Source organism: Toxorhynchites rutilus, chromosome 2, assembly GCF_029784135.1.
Source record: "Toxorhynchites rutilus septentrionalis strain SRP chromosome 2, ASM2978413v1, whole genome shotgun sequence".
In the NCBI taxonomy this organism is placed as follows: Eukaryota; Metazoa; Arthropoda; class Insecta; order Diptera; family Culicidae; genus Toxorhynchites; species Toxorhynchites rutilus.
The window spans coordinates 77824971-77844979 of NC_073745.1; the positions used below are offsets into that span (position 1 = coordinate 77824971).

General features: G+C 39.9%; 1 protein-coding gene across 1 annotated transcript in view; it reads left to right on the forward strand.

Moving 5' to 3' along the window:
- LOC129765854 (uncharacterized) overlaps positions 1 to 20009 on the forward strand; it is a 257295-nt gene that overhangs the window by 89225 nt on the left and 148061 nt on the right. Inside the window, exon 3 of the mRNA XM_055766292.1 lies at positions 8114 to 8462. Coding sequence (XP_055622267.1) covers positions 8124 to 8462 — 339 coding nt within the window. The 5' untranslated portion in view covers positions 8114 to 8123. The remainder of the gene's footprint in view (positions 1 to 8113; positions 8463 to 20009) is intronic.

The following is a 20009-nucleotide window of genomic DNA, read 5'->3' on the forward strand; positions in this document are numbered from 1 at the left end:
TTCGCGCGTTACCTGCACCGGAATGGAGCGTTACCTGCATACTGTCCGGAATCGTGTGGAAGATGGGCGCAGTTGCAGCAGCACCTTTACGACGAATAGGAGAACTTTTGACGTCAAATTAAAGTTCGTTTCTCGCTTCCTTCTCTGTGGGAAAAGGTGGTGGTGGGATGAAGAGCGCCAGACCGTTTGCGGCATAAATATGGTATAAGATTAGTACGGTCCCTCTCCGCCCAATACTCACCATCCCCTCCAGTACGCTTCCAACAGAATAATATGCCAAAAGTAGCAATTTTCTGGAAACTAGCACCCTTGGCGAAGAAAAGGGGGTATGGTGGTTGTATGCACACACAACTTATCCCTTTTTCGTGGAAATGGCTTCGCGCCCAAGCAGGAAGAGAAAAAGTTAGGTTAGTTCGAGGTAAATTATGAAAATAAAATTTACACCCGAAACTCAAAATGAATAATATGATTCTGGCAGCAGTAGTGGGTATTGGGGGAGGAAAAGAAGGATTCCACTGCAGCATTCCGGAGAAGCCAAAGTGAGAACAAGTTAGGAATCATAAGTTTTTCCCCGATTTTTTTTATTCTTCCTTCTCGCTGCCACATACCTGTGTTCGCTGTGGAGAAAATTATGCGCACATTCACATGGATAGTGGAAGAAGAATATTCGGCGGTGAGATTCGAAGAATGCCTAGATTTCGAGACATAAAGGTTTGCCGCACCCGTGTGCGCGCACCCATGGGTAGGATGGATGGATGCTATCTCGCTCGGTTTTCTCGCTTTGATTCTCAACTGGGGAAAGGAGGGCTTTGTCGGAAGACCGCTTGATGAAATCTAACTGTCATGCTTTGTGCGAACGTGACGTGTAAGAATACGTGATTAGCACTGCTGAGTGCCAGTGCCAGCTAGCATATTTCTGAATTGCAGATAAATGGCTTTCGCGATGGCGCCGAAGTTTTGCTACGTTTAAGGTTACATAGTTGAGCATTGAAAAATGGTTACATGTAATATTTGAATTGCGTAACTAATCGGTTTTTGTACCATCAAATAAATTCAGTTACTTCGATTGTCGCATGGAATCAAAAAATACCAAATTTTTATTATTCATTTTTTTTCGACAAAAGAGATGTTGAAAAGATTACTTTTTTGTGCGTTCATTTTCATACTTTTGAATCTTTTTTTAGAAAACCAATAAGAAGAAAAACGACTTCGCGTAGAAGAGAGCTGTCAGATCAAGGCAGGCATTGAAATTGTGTTTTCGAAAAAAAAATTGATGCCAATTGTGTTAAAATTTCATGGAACGTCGAGATCCTCTGTCATCTCGATTTTTTTTTGTCAAAAATTGACTTTTTGGCATTTGGTCGTTTATCCGTCTGAAACACAAATTTTCCATACAAATGAAACACAAATTCCTGCATTATTCGAGAGTTAATCAAGCAAAGGAAACCAAATTTGGCATGTGGAGGTTTTGGGGTGCAATAAATGTTTCTATGGTAATTAGACACTACTCCCCCTTCTCTAAGGGGGGGCTGCCATACAAATGAAACACAAATTTCTGCGTAACTCGAGAATCAATCAAGCAAACGAAACCAAATTGGCCATGTGGAGTTTTTGGGTGCAATGAATGTTTCTATGCTCCCGTGCCCGTAGCCGAGTGGTTAGCGTCCCACACTATCATGCCGGGGGTTCGGGTTCGATTCCCGTTCTGGTCGGGGGATTTTTCTTCCGGCTTGCACTGTGGCCACGCGTATTCTAGGGCTTGCCACTCCAGAGTATATTTAAGTAGTATTACTAGTAGTATTACTAATAAAAATGACGCAAGTAATGCTACGTTGAGAAGGCAAAAGTTCCACTGGAACGTTAGAGACATCCAAGAAGAAATGTTTCTATGGTAGTTAGACACTCCTCCCCCTTCTCTAAGGGGGCTTCGATATAAATGAAACACAAAAATGTTGACGCGGACTTTCAACCATTTAACGAGAAGAAATCTCTTGTTTCCATACATCGACGATATATTTTGTGACTCATCTCGTCGCGTTTTCTCAAAATTTTACACATTTTAACATATTTTCCCACGCGTCGGCGTCGCGTCGGGTAAAATAAGTAAATCTATTAAAAAATAAGGAGGACATCTCTACAACCCGGTGGCGGAGGATACTCGATTCACGATTAAAAACAATTAGAACAATTTACAGATTTACAGATCTTCTAAAAAATTAAAAGAGTAATAAAATTTAAAAAAAATTACAACTGACTACACATCCCAAATTTGGCTCCATTTGCTTGATTAGTTCTCGAGTTATGCAGAAGATTGTGTTTTATTTGTATGGCAGTCCCCATGCCCTCAGAGAGGGGGTGATTGTGTCGAACATTCATTGCTACCTAGAACCTCCATATGAAAATTTTGGTTCAATTTGCTTGATTAGTTCTTGAGATATGTAGCCCCCATCTTAGGGAGAAGGGAGGAGTGTCAAACCACCATAGAAACATTTATTGCCTCCTAAAACCTCCACATGCCAAATTTGGCTCGATTTGCTTGATTAGTTTTTGAGTTATGCAGAAATTTATGTTTCATTTGTATGGCAGCCTCCTCTTAGAGAGGGGGAAGGAGTGTCGAACCACCACAAAAACGTTTATCGATCCCTAAAACCTCTATATGCCAAGTTTGATTCCATTTGCTTGATTGAATCTCGAGGTATTCAGACCCCCTCTCCTCTGTAGAGAGGAGGAGGAGTGTCAAACCACCTTAGAAAGTTTCTTGCATCCTAAAATTTCCACATGCCAAATTTGGTTTTGTTTGCATGATTAGTTCGTGAGTTATGCAGAAATGTATGCTTCATTTCTATGGCAGCCTCCCCTTAGAGAGGGGGAGGAGTGTCGAACCACCATAGAAACGTTTCTTGCCCCTAAAACCTTCACATTCCTAATTTAACTCCATTTACTTGATTAGTTTTCGAGTCATACAGAAATTTGTATTTCATTTGTATAGAAGAGGGCGAAGAGTGTCTGACCACCATAGAAATATTTATTGCACCCTAAAACCTGCATATGCTAACTTTGGTTTCGTTTGCAGAAAAGGCCTGGTCGGGTAAGGGGCAAAAAGTGCCCCCAAACCAAATCACCGTATGGAAAATGTTGTATAGGATATTAAATAAGAAATTTTGGCGGTTTATTTGAACCCCTATGTGGTTTGACGTAGGATTTATAGTGAAAAACGTACATCCTTACATCCTCAAAAGATTCAAGATAAAAATTTGAAAAAAATAGTGAATGTGCATCTTACTACGATGTATCAAGAAAAATTATCAAAAAATTTTTTATCAAAAGTTGAAGTACTAAAAAAAATATTGAAATATTGAATTTTTTTTTTTGGGATTTAGAGATTCAGTACTACTCTAATTCATATTTAAATGTGTTCCTACTGCTTTTCTAGATATGAGTGATTTTTTTCAGATTTTTTTCAGTGTTGCGCGGTACAAAAAATATTTTTTCATATTTCCAAAGGGGTCTGGCTAGGTAAGGGAGTAAAATGTGCCGTTAAACTAAATCACCAGCTGTATGGAAAATATTGTATAGAGTCCTAAATAAAACGTTTTGGCAGTAGTACCATATATTTGAGTCCTTATATGGTACACCATACGATCTATGGTGAAAAATGCACCTTCTCGTTTTTTTCACGCCATTCTCAATAGCTTTGAGACAAATATATGGAAAAAATACTGAAAGTACATCTTACTAAGGTGTATCGATAAATATCTTCAAACAATTTTTTCATCAAAAAAATTTAATATATTTTGAAAATTTTTTTTTTTTGAAAAAAATATAACTTTGAGACCCACTTCTGTTCTAATTTTTATTTAAATGCGTTCGTATGTGTCTTTTTTTCTACACGTCATGTATTTTTTTCCTGAATGTCCAAGAGCATTGTAAGACACAAAAACAATTATCTTCATCGTCTGCATTATTATTTTTATTTTCTTGAAATCGATTATTTTATTGTATTCGTGGTTTTCAATTGTAAGATTAAAATAAAAAAATAATAATTTGGATGTTTTTAAGTGTTTTTCTCATTAATCCGAATGATCTTTTCACAAGGACTTTATTTTTGCTCACAGAGCTCTATCGTACTGCTGACTCCTATGAATTTGATAAACCATTTAAATCCGATGTAAAGATAATCTCATATATTTCAAGATATAAGAAAAAAATCTTTGTACAGCGCAATTTAGAGCAATATACCGACAAAATTTAGACAGAAATTTAGACATTCAATAAATATCAGAGCAGTACTGGGTCTCTAAATTCAAAATAAACTAAAAATGCCCAAAGGCCAAAAAATATTTTTTTCGCGCAATCCTCTTAAAACTTCAAGAAAAAATTACGCTACATGTAAAAAAACAACACATACGAATGCATTGAAATAAAAATTAGAGCGAAAGTGGGTCTCAAAGTAATATTTCTTTCAAAATTTCAAAATGCCTGAAAATATATATAATTTTTTTTGTACCGCGAAAAACACTAAAAATCCTGAAAAAAAATCACATACCTAAATTAGACGTAGGAAGAAATTTGAATACAAACAAGAGTAGTACTGAATCTCAGAATAAAAAAAATAAATTTAATTTAAAATTAAAATAAAAATTAATTTAATTTTTTTTTTAATATTTGGTTTTTTGATGAAGAAATTGTTTGAAGATATATTCGATACGCCTTAGTAAGATGTACTTTCATTTTTTTTCCAAATTTTTGTCTCAAAGCTATTTAGAATGTCGTGAAAAAACGAGAATGTCTATTTTTCATCATAGATCCTATGGTGTACCATATAAGGACTCAAATATATGGTACTACTGCCAAAATGTTTTATTTAGTACTCTATACAATATTTTCCACACAGCTGGTGATTTGGTTTGAGGCCACTTTTTACTCCCTTACCCAGCCAGACCCTTTGGAAATATGAAAAAATATTTTTTTGTACCGCGCAACACTGAAAAACATCTGGAAAAAATCACACATATCTAGTAAAGCCGTAGGAACACATTTAAATATGAATTAGAGTAGTACTGAATCTCTAAATTCCAATTTTTTTTTTAATTTCAATATTTTTTTTAGTACTTCAATTTTTGATAATTTTTTTTTGATAATTTTTCTTGATACATCGTAGTAGATGCACATTCAGTATTTTTTTCCAATTTTTTAACTCGAAGCTTTTTAGGATGGCGTGAAATAAACGAAAAAGTACTTTTTTCACTATAGATCCTACGTCAAACCACATAGGAGTTCAAATAAACCTCCAAAATTTTTTATTTAATATCCTATACAATATTTGCCATACAGCTGGTGATTTGGTTTGGGGCCACTTTTTACTCCCTTACCCGGTTAGGTCCTTTGTATTTCTTTTGTATGGCAGCAAAAGAAAGGGGGAGGAGTGTTTAACTACCATAGAAACATTAATGCACCATAAAACCTCCACATGCCAACTTTGGTTTCGTTTGTTTGATTAATTCCCGATTAATGCAGAAATTTGTGTTTCATTTGTATGGCAGCCTGCCTTTAGAGAGGGGGGGTGAGGTGTCTAACCACCATAGAAACATTTATTGCACCCTTAAACCTCCATATGCATAATTTGGTTTCATTTGCTTAATTAATTCTGGAGTAATGCAGGATTTTTCGTTTCATTTGTATGGTAGCGGTCCATTTGGCTGATCAGATTTGAGTCGTCTACATACCGTTGAGTTTGTCTTCACCCAAATTAGAATGATAGAATACTTTGGAGAATATTTAGAATAAAAAGCGAAAATTCGAAAAAGAGGTACGAATATGTATGTTTCGCAGTGGAAATTATCATTCAGATCAATTTTACAGATTTGGGGGGTCTCCGTAGCCACATTGGTTGCGCGTTCGCTTAGTAAGCGATCGATCGTGAGTTCAAAACTCAGGGCCCTCATTGACCATCTTTGTGTTGTTACAGAATAGCTACGTCCACGCAACAATCATCAGCGATGGAGATCGATCCACGGTCGAAATAAGATCGATTCATCCATACAACTGCTCTGCTCTGCAAGACACATCGGGCTGTTGTGCTATAAACAACTCAACAATGATCAATCAACTGTCTCCGCTGTCCGGTCTAACTGGATAATGGAAGAACAGATAGAAAACTCTTACGCCTAAATGGCTACTGTGTAAATGTACCATATGTAATGGTATAGAAGGAATACTGGCGAATGGCAACTGTGTAATGTACTAATTATAGATATGATAACCATGTGACATGTACACGATTAAAATTTGGCTCTGTTACAGCTAAAATGCTAATGAGCCTAAAATAAATAAATGGGATAAAAAAACAAATTTTACAGATTTGAAGGATAACATACAAACTCTCCTAAAATAAATTCGTTATTTAAACCAACCAAAATATTCTCTAGAAATAAATTATATGGTGGAACAACGAGTTAGCTAGTCAATTATAAATGCTGTCTATTTCCAATAGTAAGCTGTTATATAAACTTGAGGGAGCGGGGAGTAAATTTTGCACCAATTTAGCGTGATGCCTTGCTCTGTAGTTCATTTTGTTTAATCTTTTGCTTTTGCTACCTACAAGTTGTGCAATGACATTGTGCACGAAGCAAACGACAGACTTTGGTTTGGCAGGCGACGACATGCATCATTCGCTAATTAATCATGACTGAGATAAAATTTCCCATACTCATTTTGTCTTTCGAATGAAGTGATTATCATACAATTTTGTTCAAATGGCTTCAATGGGATATGATTGCTCAAAACCTTTCACAGAAATAAAAGACGTAGTTCTACGTTAAAAAAAATAGATGTGATGTAATACGGCGGATACCGTGGATGCGGTCGATGCAGAACCATTTCGAGTCCTAACTCACATAATTTCACCTTAATTTTCGCCGTGATCTTTTTTATGTCTTGTCGACTGCAAATGGAACAGACCAGCTGAAGTCAAGTCAGGTGAATACAGTGATTTTTCGATGATATGCGTATACCATTGTGTAAAATCATTCGTGAGACGAGTTCAGCAACGATCGCTATCAAACTTTCCAGTCACTATTTCCTCTATTTCGTCGATGGAAATTGATCAATCCTTGGTACTGTGTTCGTTCTCCATCCGTGGTCTACCATACTACCCAGCTGGTCGATATATCCGACATTCGCTAGGTGTTAATTTGGAAGCAGGAAGCCCAAGGTTTAGTATTTCCCAATGAGCTCGTGGAACATTGATTATTTTCTCTCCACGTCTATCGCGCTGCTGCTGCTACCATACAAGTTCATCTCCACGGTTTGTCAACTATCGCCGCCTGCCCGCGCACCCTTCTTCATACTGCTTGCTCGAATAAGCGCTATGTCGATCGACAACCGTCTCGACTAAAGCGTCGTCCGTGTTTGTTATTGGTTGTTGGTGGTGGTGGTCTTGGTGTTTACACAGCCCCCGTGTAGGTGGATACTACTCCGGCATTTGACGACTGTGCGGGAAGTGGTGAGGACCTCCTCTTCCTGCACTGCCGTGTGGCTAGTAGCAGTGGATGGTCTGTAGCAGGATAGGAGAGAACGAAATACTTGGTGGAATCAATTCACTTTCTTCCATTCACCCTTCGCCTCTCGGAAAAACATCATGAACGCGTGGGGCGGTTAGTGGCAGGTGGTGGTGGTAAATCGTTTGCTTGTTTAATGGGAGCTCGCTATAAATTAGTTTTTCGGGCTACGGCTTCGCTTTATTTTGATTGTGGTTTTTCCGAGATAGTGGCGAACGAGAGAGCGCGGGTGGGGCGGAGAGACTGGCGCAATGTTTATGGTTATTGCCGGAATGACGGCTTTTATGTGGGATAACACTTGGAATGGTTTTAATTGTTGGAGAAACTGGAATCGATCCGAAGCTTTATTAAAACCGCACAGATCGATTACGCCTTCGAGTGGTCTTTTCGTAGCCATTTGTTGAATGAGAAATGAGACCCGATGGAATGTGTATTGCGCGGTGACGTGTTATAAAATATTGGCTGATGTTAAGTGAATTTTAAGTTGATTACGAGTGTTGTTTTATATTCCCGGCAACTTCTCCTAATGTTTTGTTTTTTTTCTTCTCTTCCAGCGAAACCACAATGGTGTCCACACGACAGATGACAGGTGCCGCAATAGAGGAAAGCACACTTTATCTGTTTCGCTCCTCGGCCAGCAGCAGTAGCTCTAACCAGTCAGCCTCGACCCGTTCCAGTGCCGCCACCTCCTCTCAGAGCCAGACCAATGTCACCACAAATGCCACCAACACTAGCAGCAACAGCAGTCCCAACAATAACAACAGTGCAGTAGTGGCAGTGCCCAATTCACAGCAAATGCAGTTGCCCCCCGATCGTAGCCTGAACCTGCTGGATTTACCCGTCGAGATCCTGGGACACATATTATCCTACACGGGTTACAAGAAAGTGGCACAGATGCGAGTGGTAAGTCGAAAACGATTCAAACTATCTCTCCCTCGTCTGAGGGAGTCGCCACCCGGTGGATGGCATTCATTTTAATTATTATGCAAATCCTGGCTTCAATTTTCGCCAATTTGACGTGCCGATCTCCGCGACGATGCGAAGTGGGTAGCGTGCTCGCAGCTCTCACGCTAAATGACTTTATTAGATTAAGTCAATCTGGCGAACGAGATATGACGGGCCACTGATTGGGAGAAAATGGGAAAAATCATTTCAAATGAAAGTTCATTTCCGCTAGCAACTGTCGCCGACTGTCGGCCAGCGGCCACCCCGCCTCCCTTATTCGCCGAGAATCAGCGCGAGAGAGAGAGAAAATAAATCGGTGGAGCTGTCACACGATCTCACCAATCATGGCCTCTCCTCGACGACTCGGACGAAAAAGATTCGTGGCCAAAAAAGCAGCGAGATCCATCAGAACATTTTCTGGTGACGACTACTAGCGTTGGAATGGTTCGTCCTGTTTTCCCCAGTGATTTCATCGTCGGCAGTCAATTACTAGGCGATTCCAACGAACAGAAGTCCGCCCCCACCACCTCTGTACCGAAATTGTGTGCCCGAGCGTGGCCGCCATCAAATTGAATATCGGTTCGATTACAAATTCGAACGGCATCATACAGCAACAGAAGAGGGGGGGGGGGGAGAACTGGGCACCACCCAACAAAGGTGCCGGACGCGCGCGCTTGAATGTGTGTCCTCGCGATGGCTCCCGACGGAGAGCCGACGAACCGAGAGGGCACAGTGTTTTTGCTATTCTCCGAATCGTCGCCGTGAGTTCCTGCGCGCTGTCTGTCTAATTTATGTCCGTCATTAATTTCAACTGCAATATCACGTTCGACATGTTAACCGGTAGTAGGCGAGATAAGACGAATAAATCGTGCTCCTTTGCTGCAGGCTGCTATGTAACATTCCTAAATTGACTCTTTTTGCTCTTCCCCTTTTCTGGATTCGGGAGCTTTGTGTCTTGTTGTTGCTGTGTACGGCTGGTGGAACCGTCGGACTTTAAGATGGTGGAGGTGTTCTATGAAAAAGAGGTATAATGAGCTGTTTTTCACCCGATTTACAAACGATTTGGTCACGGCATAGGCAAGCCACGAAAAGAGAAGCAAAAACAAAACCATGCGATACAAATTATTCATGAATTGAAACTCAAATGATAATACAATATAAAGTGAAAATGAAACTAAGGACACAGCAATTACAGTGATTCAGCAATTTCATGATAAAAAAAACCGACATAAACCCCGATTTTGGCTCAATCCTTGTATATTTGTTCCTCATCGAAAATTTTGAGACATGTTTTGCTTCAATTTCTCCATGAGGGTGCATCAAATTGAACCATAAATGTTTTGAAAAAATTAATACTTTTGACTAGTTTGACCAAAATCGTCTTTTGATGATTTGAAATTATCCAAGATTTGTTCGATTTTTCAAAAAAAAACCTGATAAGTTGTTGGAAAAATTCTTTCCCTGTAAAAGAAGTGCACAACTTCTGGTGTATGGATTTGTTGGAAATCATAAGGGCTATTCATATATATTTTTTTCAGAAGAAAATGGCGATGCTTCCAAATTTCGGTAATTCACGGATGATGATGGTCCCGCACCCTTTGAAGCGAATGTACTGCAAAGTTTAAAGCCTCTGTAATACAAACAAAGAAGAAGAAGAAGAAAAGAATGATGGTCCCGCCACCTTGCCCTACATTGGTTCGAGCAAGATGAGTTTCGTTTTTGGCACATGTGCCAAAACGGTTTTTCTTAAATCCTGTTTTTTTAATTTTTTCGTTCTCTATCCAACCAATTCAAGCCCAAAAAAGAAAGATAATATGATTCTTTATGTTGTCAATATAAATGGATGGAATCGGTCAACTGGTTCCGAAATATGTCCGGAACATATTTCGGTAATATAATGGGATTGATCAAAGGAGTACTTAGAACTGTACTATGCCTATCATGTGACACTTTTAATTATTCGGGATTTTCAAACTAGCCCATTGGTGGTCATATCTAGTGTATAGGTCGTCATCGGCCAGATACGGACCCGTTCTTGTTGCGTTCCGAATACTCCCGGGTGGCTATTCTATTATTGAAACTCTAACAACTTGGAATCAATAATAGGTGCATACGACATTTCTGGCCTCATCTACATGTGCCCCCAACCCGTTGCATTCCGTTGTTCCCCCTTGGTATCTTTGGAATATTACTCTCTTAAGGTAAAGGTCGATGGAAACCACAAAGGGCTGCCTCTGGGGTTTTCATCCTACCACGCCGCATTTATCGAGGTACACATCTCAACAAATACAAACGTTTCGTAGGGGAAACGCGGGTAATACGGACAGTGGGGGTAATATGAACAGGTGGTTGATTTGTATAGTTACATTTTGAATTTTAGATTTCTGTTGAAGAGAACACCTTCTACATGTTATTCTTTAATATCTAGGCCAACCTATGGCAATGAATACTGATCAAAAGTGGAAAAGGGAAACAAAAACCGAAAATCATACATGATTCCGCGTGTGGATGTAATTTTAGCTGCTTCGATATTAAGCATTTTGAGTGGTTCAATATAAAAATTCAATTCGCTGATTTCGGTTTGTGAGTTAACAGAGAAGCGATATTAGGTATGTACGGAAAATTAAATTCATTTTTGAGTGGATAATTTAATTTATTGAAATAATTGTACTGGTGGGGTAAAACGGACAGTTGCCAGTGGGAGTGAGGTGGACTGTGAAAAGTCTGTTTAATCTATTCCTAAGGAATGCCCTGCGTCTATAAATGGAAATCAAATCGCCAAATGTGGACTGTTTAGAAGTTGACTGGAACCAAAAGCAAAATAGTTCAGGGTTTTTCCGTTTATACTGCTGAAAAGACGATATCTCTTCTAGGTGGATTAATTCGATTTTTTCATCATTTAACGGACATTCGTGATGAGTTCAGACCTTGGTTGAATAAAATTATTCCTCTTGCGATCGATAAACCTCCGATAAACCCGCACCGATAAAAATGTTGTACTTTTCGGTCTGTTTTAATTTCAGTAAAAAACATTGAAACACACTTTTTTGTAAAATTTTTGGCCAATTAGGTTGAAAAACATTATATTGAATTGCAAGAAACTGCCTCAAAGTTTTGGGAAACATGAGTTTCCAAAGATATAATTGAAGTTCTTCTTAACATGTCCGTTTTACCCTCATCTCCCTTACCTGAAAATTTAATCCATATATGCAGCACTGCAGCAAGTTATGAGAAGTACGAAATCCATCAAAATCGAATCTTCGTCTCCTTGTTTATCCAAGAAATGTTCGTCATCTCCTTCTTCCTCTATGCCGTCGCAGCCTTTGTCGTCCTTATTCAGTACCAGAGCGATAATTTTCGCGTCTGAGTATTCATCAACGCAAATTTCATCCTCGGGGTATTCCATTGTTTCAACTGTGTCGATGCCATCTGGGAATTGAACAATATATGGAAAGGAACGTCGTCTTCGTGCAGCAGTTCCAACTATCCTGCCTATATTTTTCCAAGATCGTTGAATCACTGTTTCAGAGACATCCATCCATGCAGCCAAAAAGAAACGTCTTTAAGGTTGATTTTCTTAATCCGTTGCTTATAGTCAGACTCATTGGCGGTTTCAAGATGTAATTTGTCTCGGTATCTTGTTTTGGTAATTTGAATGACCATGGACCGGCGGTCCATGGGCTGTAGTAAAGGGTCACGATTGGCGGTAAAAACTTTACCTCTATCAAGCCGTCATCCGAAATCAGCTCATGTTGGAAATTATGGGCTGTACAATTGTCAAGAAGAAGAACGGCCTTTTGTTCGATTCCCACTCTATTGGAAAATTCTCGAATATTTGGTACGAAAGACTCGTGAAACGTCGTCCATGCATTTTTCGAAGCGGCATATTCAACAAGCATTTGAACAAGCCTTATGGTTTCTTAGTTTTATCGTTACTTAGTTACATCGGCAATTTGTTAGTACCCGTAGCATTTGCGCATGGCATAAAGGTTATTCTATATTTAGCCACCCCGGAGCAGTAGACTTTATGGTGTAGTGTATCCGAAAAGAGCACAAACTAAAATATTCGCGTCATGTAATTTTTTTTATTGATTCCTAAATATTTTTAACCACTAAAAAGTTTTGAAAAAATATGGAAAAAACCGTTCGCTTTGCCACTGTTCGATTTTGGCATGTTGCCAAAATCGAATGGGAACTGTATTAAAAATTCGTTTGCAGCAAAAATAACAATGAATCATGAATCAACAATCTACAGATGATTCTACTTAAACCATTCGCGCTTTTCAGGGCTATCACAAAATCTTGCTAAAGGGTTAACACTAAAATTATTAAAATAAGATCGCAAGTGACAAACAAATGAATTGAATAAAATATTTACGTAGTCATACGTCAACAATGCAGTTATGTCGTTGACACAACTCCCTATATTTTTTTTTTATTAGTTTTCACCTTAAGGTAGGCAATAGCTTAATATTTTTTGTATAAAAATTTCATTTTAACGAAAAAATCAGAAAAGGGTCAGGCGGTTATTTTTATAACCACCGTAATAATTTTTTTTAGAAATGGGTTTATTGGAGATATAACAAATCTCAAAAATATAATTACTTGAGTTTGGAGAAACGTGAGACCTATATTAATTCTATTAATTTTTTTTTATCCAAAATATATATTTTTATTAAGGCTCATATGGCGTCAGCCTAACGGGGCCGGGAGTTCAATATTTCGACAATGTTTGCTTACAACTATGTTAGTAATATGTAACCGATTACTCGCGGTTGGCTCGAGGTTAGTATTACAAGTGTTCTCATAATTGGTATGTTGCAGTCTTCGATGCTCTGTACGTGTGCCCGACACGGGATACCTCCTATTGGGATGCAGCTGACCATTAATCAGCAACGCCCCCCTAGTCTGTACCCCATATCTAACGTGGTGCGTCTTTGAATTCTATTAATTGATCTATATTAATTTTTTTTTTTCCAAAATATATTTGTTTATTAAGGCACATGTGGCGTTAGCCTGACGGGGCCGGGAGTCCAATATTTTGACAATTTTTGTCTTACAACTATGTTAGTAATATGTAACCGATTACTCGCGGTTGGCTCGAGGTTAGTATTACAAGTGTTCTCATAATTGGTATGTTGCAGTCTTCGATGCTCTATACGTGTGCCCGACACGGGCTACTTCCTATTGGGATGCAGCTGACCATTAATCAGCAACGCTCCCTAGTCTGTACCCCATATCTAGCGTGGTGCGTCTTTCTCGACTCGAGGAATCCAGGATAGAATGGTCACTAGCCGGCGCAATCATCAGTTCGTGTAGAGTTGTCATGAGCGGTACAACCTTTGGCTCTTGTTGAATGATCAGTGGACTGCACAACCTTTGGCCCGTGCATCTGTAAAGAGTGTGTGTATGTATTGCCGCGACTAAGTAAAAGTTTATCGATCGGATAGGAGGGATATGAAACGGGGACACAACGAAGGAAACATCATTAAACGTTGACATCGGCGTTTCTGAGGAACAGGTATAGATGAAGCAGAAGATCAGGATCACGGCTACCTAAGATATCCCGGACGGGGATATTCGATTGTCTGCCTTGTGCTCTCAGTGCTCTAGAGAGCTGAGAGCGAGCAGCATGGAACCGGATACACGACCAGACAATATGCTCGATGTCGTGGTAGCCATCGCCACAATCACAAAGATTGTTTGCTGCGAGCCCAATGCGATAGAGATGCGCGTTTAGGTTGTAGTGATTGGACATAAGCCGAGATATCAAGCGAATGAAATCACGACCTACATTCAATCCCTTGAACCATGCACTCGTCGAGACCTTAGGGATAATCGTGTGTAACCAACGACCGAACTCATCTCCACTCCACATGCGCTGCCAACTAACGAGTGTGTCCTGACGAGGAATGTGAAAAAATTCATTATAGGCAATTTGCCTTTCAAAAAGTGTGCCTTCTGAAGCGCCCACCTTAGCTAGCGAGTCCGCTTTCTCATTCCCCGGAATCGAGCAATGAGAGGGAACCCATGCTAAGGTAATCTTGAATAATTTTTCGACCAAAACACTCAATAGATGTCTTATTCTTGTTAGGAAATAAGACGAGCGTTTATCAACTTTCATTGAGCGGATTGCCTCTATTGAGCTGAGACTGTCTGAAAAAATAAAATAATGGTCGATGGGCAGTGTTTCAATGATCCCTAGAGTATATCGCACCCATTTCTGCGACATACACGGAACAAGGATCTTTGAGTTTGAAAGAGGCACTGGAATTTTCATTGAAGATGCCGAAGCCAGTGGACCCGTTTATGTATGAACCGTCAGTAAAGAACATTTTATCAGATCCAACTTTCCCATATTTTTCCGAAAATATCGACGGAATAACATTGGAGCGTAGGTGATCTGGTATTTCATGGATTTTTTGTCGCATGGACAGATCAAAAATGACAGAGGAATTGCAAAAGTATGGGAAGCAAACTTGGTTGGAGATGCCTGGTGAAGGGTGCACGTCGTGGGTAAGGTACTCATGGTATAAAGACATAAAACTTGACTGAGGAGTCAGTTGGAGTAGATTTTCTAAGTTATCAATCACCAATGGATTCATGATCTTGCAACGGATGAGAAATCTGTAGGATAATTCTGTGAACCGAAGAGTAAGCGGGGGTACTCCTGCCAAAACTTCGAGACTCATCGTATGTGTCGAATGCAAACACCCCATGGCTATACGCAAGCAACGATATTGTATCCTCTCCAGCTTGAGAATATGAATCCTGGCAGCTGATCGGAAGCAAAAACTGCCATATTCCAACACTGATAATATCGTTGTTTTGTACAACTGAATGAGGTCTCCTGGATGGGCACCCCACCATGTTCCGGTTATTGTTCGGAGAAAATTGATTCTTTGCTGGCATTTCTGTTTCAAATACGCAATGTGTCTCCCCCAGGTACATTTAGAATCAAAACATACACCCAGGTATTTGAAAAACATAGAGTGTTGGATCGTTTTGCCGGATAGGTAAAGCTGGAATTGGGCGGGTTCGTGCTTCCTAGAAAAAACGACCATTTCAGTTTTCTCCGTAGAGAATTCGATACCCAGCTTGAGGGCCCACGTGAACAGATTGTTCATGGTATCTTGCAACGACTTTTGCAGAGCGACGGGATTAGTACCCGTGATGGAAATAACTCCATCGTCTGCAAGTTGTCTCAGCGTGCAGTCTCTAGTTAGACAATCATCCATATCATTGACGTAAAAATTGTACAAGAGGGGGCTTAGGCAGGAGCCTTGCGGTAGGCCCATAAAACTGTAACGAGAAGATTTTGAGTTGCCATGAGAGAAATTCATGTGCTTTAAAGACAGTAAATTGTACAGGAAATTAGTCAGAATTGGTGAAAGTCCACGATTATGAAGCTTCTCTGAGAGAATTTCCATGGAAACTGAATCAAATGCCCCTTTGATATCGAGAAAAACGGAAGCCATTTGTTCTTTGCGAGCAAATGCGATTTGGATTTCAGAAGATAGCAGCGCGAGACAATCATTCGTCCCTTTACCTCGGCGGAAGCCAAACTGCGTATTTGACAGCAAATTGTTCGTTTCGACCCACTTGTCTAAATGAAGTAGAATAATTTTCTCTAACAATTTGCGAATACAGGATAACATTGCAATCGGCCTATACGAGTTGTGATCGCAAGCCGGCTTGTTGTGTTTTCGTATGGCTATCACTCTCACTTGTCTCCAGTCATGCGGGACAATATTCAGCTCCAGAAACTTGTTGAACAAGTTCAGCAAACGCTGCAAACGTCGGGAAGATTCTTTAACAAGTTGAATTTAATCTTGTCCGACCCCGGAGCTGAATTGTTACATGAGAGGAGGGCAATTGAGAATTCTACCATCGAAAAATTTTCATAATCGCATTGGAGCGGAATATCGCGTACGACGCTTTGTGCAGGAACAGAATCGGGACAAACGTTCCTTGCAAATTTGAAAATCCAACGGTCAGAGTATTCCTCACTTTCATTGGTATGGTTCCAGCCACGCATTCTCCTAGCCGTATTCCAAAGAGTACTCATAGCAGTCTCCCTTGACAAACCATTGACGAACTTCCGCCAATATCCACGCTTTTTTGCTTTAATCAGACCTTTTAGTTTGGCTTCTAGAGCTTGGTACTTTCGAAACCATTCCACTAATCCAGTTTTCCTGAATTTTTTGAAAGCGGATGATTTTTCAAGGTAGACCTTTGAACATTCCTTGTCCCACCAAAGTGATGGAGGACGACGTCGGAAAGTGGTAGCCGGTACACGTTTCTTTTGAGCTTGAAGTGCGCTATCGTAAATCAAACTTGATATAAAATTATACTCTTCAAGGGGAGGAAGTTCATGCATCGAAATGATTGCTTCAGATATTAATTCTGCAAATTTTCTCCAGTCAATATTTTTCGTGAGGTCATACGCAATATCGACTGACTCACTAGATTTTGATTCATTGGCGATCGATAAAATTATTGGTAGGTGATCACTACCGTGGGGATCTTGGATTACCTTTCATGTGCAATCCAGGGATAATGAAGAAGAGCAGAGAGATATGTCTAGCATGCTTGCCCGTGCAGGAGGGTTGGCTATTCTAGTTGCTTCCCCAGTATTTAAAACTGTCATGTTGAAGTTGTCGCACAGATCATAAATCAACGTGGCACGGTTGTCATCGTAGAGTGACCCCCATGCTGTTCCATGGGAGTTGAAGTCACCTAAGATTAACCGCGGCTCCGGCAATGCCTCGATAATATCAAAGAACTGATGGCGGCCTACCGTAGTCCTGGGAGGAATATATATCGAAGCAATGCAGAGTTCTTTGCCATTGATTTGTATCTGGCAAGCGACAACTTCAATGCCTGTAATCGATGGGATAGTGACTCTATAGAAGGAGTGACGTTTTTTGATCCCCAATAGTACGCCACCAAACGAGTCGTTACGATCTAGGCGAATAATGTTGAAATCGTGAAAATTCAGCTCGTCGGCTGAACAAAGCCATGTTTCACAGAGAGAAAATACATCACAGTTAGAACTGTGAACTAAAAATTTAAATTGGTCTAGTTTAGGGATGATGCTTCTGCAATTCCACTGTATGACAGTGGTCAAATCCTTGACCTCTTGCGCTGAATTAGGCATCGAGGGAAATGAACGCTGCTAAAAAGCCACATTTTTCTTTCAAAAATGTTCTCACAACCGGAAGCAAACATAATACTATGCTTTTAAGAGGATCATTTATATTTAAAGCATTTAAAATGTTATCCACAAGGTCTGAAAGCGCAAGCAGGCCAGGTAGTGGCTGTTGCTTCGACCTCGAAAATGGAACAGACGTGTTCGTTGTTGTTCCGGGAAGTGCTGAGGACCCCTGGTTGGTAGTATGACCACGTAAACCGGGAGGTACTTGCTTCGGCCTATTCTCAGCGGCTTCATTCCAACTTGGGAAGTTTCGGTATTCTTTCTGGGGAGTGATGGAAAAGAAGTAATTTTTCTTTTCCTGATGGCACCCTGCGATGTACCGGAACATCCGGCATTGGGAGCGTCAGCAACAGGCTCGTCGTTCTGCAGAATGGAGTAGGGATTGTCCTGTGTCGTTGGCACGGAACTCTTAAGCATTTCTGCAAAAGTCCGCTTGGAACGTTCCTTTAAGGAACGCTTGAGTTTTTCCCCTCGTTGTTTATACACCGGGCATTGAATAAGATCATGAGGAGTCCCGCCGCAATGAAGACACTTGTGCTCTTTCGCGCAAGGATTCTCATCATGGCTCTCTCCACAATCTGCGCAACGTTTTTTATTGCAACAATAGGTGGCCGTGTGACCGAGTTGCATACATTTGTTGCATTTCATTACAGGGGTACAAACAATCGAACAGGTAAACGAAGTGCCCCTATTGCAACGTAATTTGGAAGGGCGGAACCCTCAAAAGTCACACGAAAAGAGTTTGTCCGATTGAGAATTCTTTTGTCATTTTTATGTTACACAGATTTCAGTCGATCGCATGCAAGAATCTTCACAGTTTTTAGTGTGGAGTTCTTGAAGCGACCGACACCATCGATTATCTCTTTTCGGGTCAAACCCTTTTCGGTTATTACGCCGTCTATTTCGACGTTGCAACAGGGTACGTATACACGATACTCAATCGCAAAGAGGTCGCAGCGCGTTATTTTGTTCGCTTGGGTCCTGCTTGAGACGACAACTCGTAGTTTGTCTGGCCCCATCCGTGTAATTTCGGTAACGTCAGAAAAATGTTGAGTTAGTTCCTTCGAGATACGTTTGGATTTTCGTCTAAAGTACACAATGAATGGGCCTTTGGAGCCTTCAGGGTATTCTTTAGGACGAAAATCCTGTTTCTCGTCGATTTCCTCATCTTCGGAACTATCAACTTCGTAAACAGAATTTTCTACCTCAATTTCTGCTTCATCCTCCTGCTCTTCAGGAGGAGGTTCGGTATCAGAAATATTCAATTGCGTCAACGGGGGGTCCTTTCCGCCCTCAGCCATATTAGAAAAATCGGCCAACTGTTCGATATGAACAGAATATAATAATTATCAAAATGAATAAGTAAAAAAAAAAAAATATAAGGTTATGCTGCGGATAATATTTATATTAATTTATTTTATTTATACAAAATTCTAAAATGAAAAAAAGTTCCAATAAAATTTCAACGTAATGTAACCAAGAAAAAATAGACACCCCTAATGCCAACGTTTGCCGATTTGGTAAACACACAGATGAACAATGGTGTAAATCGAGCACAGATGGTAGAAGGAATGATAGGAGGACAAAAGAAAAATAAACTTATACTTGCCGCTGCTGTGTGGCGTGTGTGATAAATCTGTCTGAATTGTATCCTCTGCGTCTCGGTCGCGCACCACTTTGAGCTTCGCTCTACTCGCAAGCGCAACCGATGAAAAAAAACACCTTTGTTGGATCGTTTCGAAAACCTATCCGATCTACTTGCGAGTTATCGAACCAACTCGCAAGTAGATCGGATAGGTTTTTTTTTATTTGATCTATATTAATTGTATGCTAATAGTACTTTTAGCTTTATGATTTTTGTTATACAGGTCGAACTCGATTATATATAGTCGACCATTTTTTTTCAACAATTATTTTCAAATGCTATACATAATCGAATCTCTTGTGCTCCCTTGGCCGAGTGGTTAGCGTCATAACTAACATGCCGGGTGTTCGGGTTCGATTCCTGTTCTGGTCGGGGGAATTTTTCGTCAAAGAAATTTCCTCCGACTTGCACTGTGATCACGCGTATTCTAGAGCTTGCCACTCAGAATGCATTCAAGGCGTGTTATTTGGCATAGAAATCTCAACTAAGTACTAATAAAAATGACGCAAGTAATACTACGTTGAGACGGTGAAGTTCCTCTAGGAACGTTAGTGCCATTGAAGAGGAAATAGAAGACATAATTGAATCTCAAGAAAATATTTTTTTCATTAATGTATGAATGTCAAACATTAATAGAAAAATA